The 1414-nt window shown below is 27.3% G+C and overlaps 1 protein-coding gene across 1 annotated transcript; it reads right to left on the minus strand.

Annotated features, from left to right (window-relative positions):
- Nucleotides 1-529: 529 nt before the first annotated feature.
- Nucleotides 530-1414, minus strand: EIN_146820 (hypothetical protein; the record flags this gene model as incomplete). The annotated part of the gene is made up of 1 exon (XM_004259283.1): nucleotides 530-1414. A coding segment is annotated over one exon (885 nt), but the record flags the coding sequence as incomplete, so codon positions are not given.

A 1414-nucleotide genomic window follows, 5' to 3' on the forward strand; every position in this document is an offset into this window, starting at 1 on the left:
TTAACCAACAAATATACGTTTTTTGTTTAATAATCAACAAATGGCCACTTCTTAAAAAAGTTTGCTTTTATTAACAACTAGTTATTAATTTATTCATCAGTGATATGAAATTTTTCATTAAAAAGATGTTTTTTGAACAACTATTTGTTTGTTCATTCAAATGCTAGTAATTATTTTAGTCAATAAAAATAAACTTATATTATTATTATGTGTATATTATTTAAAAATTTCTCTTTACATATCATCTAAACTTTTATTAAACATTAATTAGTTTAATTGTTAAATATTGTTTTAAACAGTATCACAATTTACTGTTATAATAAGTAAAATTAATCATTAATATAATAAACACTTAATTGTATTAAACTTATAAAAAATATAAATTATAAATAAATATACCCATTTTGCTATTATATATAAATGAATATAAAGAAATACACTTTATTTTATCATTTTTTTGTTATAAAAAATAAAAAAATGATTATTTAAATTACTCACCACGAACGACTGTTTTTGTTACAAAACAAAATTAATTAATGCAGCACTTGTTGGTATTGTCGCATCTTCGACGAACGACTGTTTTTTTGGGGAAACAATAAGCACTTATAAACGTGACACTTAATGGAACATAAACACTTTTTAAATTTTCACATTCACAAAAACAACCTATACCTATTGATGTGACACTTGATGGTATTTCTATATTGCTCAGATTGCTACATCCATAGAAACAACCTTCGCCTAATGAAGTGACACTTGATGGTATTTCTATGTTGCTCAAATTAATACATTCATTGAAACACATCTCACTTATAAATGTTACAGATGGTGGTATTATAACACTTCTCAGACTGGCGCATTGATGGAAACAATAATTACCAATAAATGTGACAGTAGATGGTATTATAATGTTGCTTAGATTGTTACATTCATCGAAACAAAATTTATGAATAGTATTCACGTTTGTTGGTATAGTCACACTGCTTAGACTTCTGCATTCGGAGAAACAACTCCGTTTTAATGATGTTATACTTAATGGTATTGTCACACTACTGAGACTATCACATCCACAAAAACAAAGGTGACCAATATAATTCACATTTGATGGTATATCAATACTTTCCAAGTTTCTACATCCTTGGAAACATCTCGGACCAAATAACGTGACACTTAATGGTATTGTTATGCTGCTCAAACTACAATTACGGAAACAGCTATGACTAATAAGTGTGACACAATTTGGTATGTTATCACCAAATTTCATTCGGTCGGTTTGGGTGTAAGCAATATCTTTGAACTTTATGTTTTGACCATCGTTTTTGACAACGGTGTCATAATTAACATTGAACCACACAATGATTTCATAAAACACTTTTGTCACAACAGTTTCTTTGTTTTTGTTTATATCTCCATG

This window comes from Entamoeba invadens (genome assembly GCF_000330505.1).
Source record: "Entamoeba invadens IP1 unplaced genomic scaffold scaff_1105074726563, whole genome shotgun sequence".
NCBI classification, from domain to species: domain Eukaryota; phylum Evosea; order Mastigamoebida; family Endamoebidae; genus Entamoeba; species Entamoeba invadens.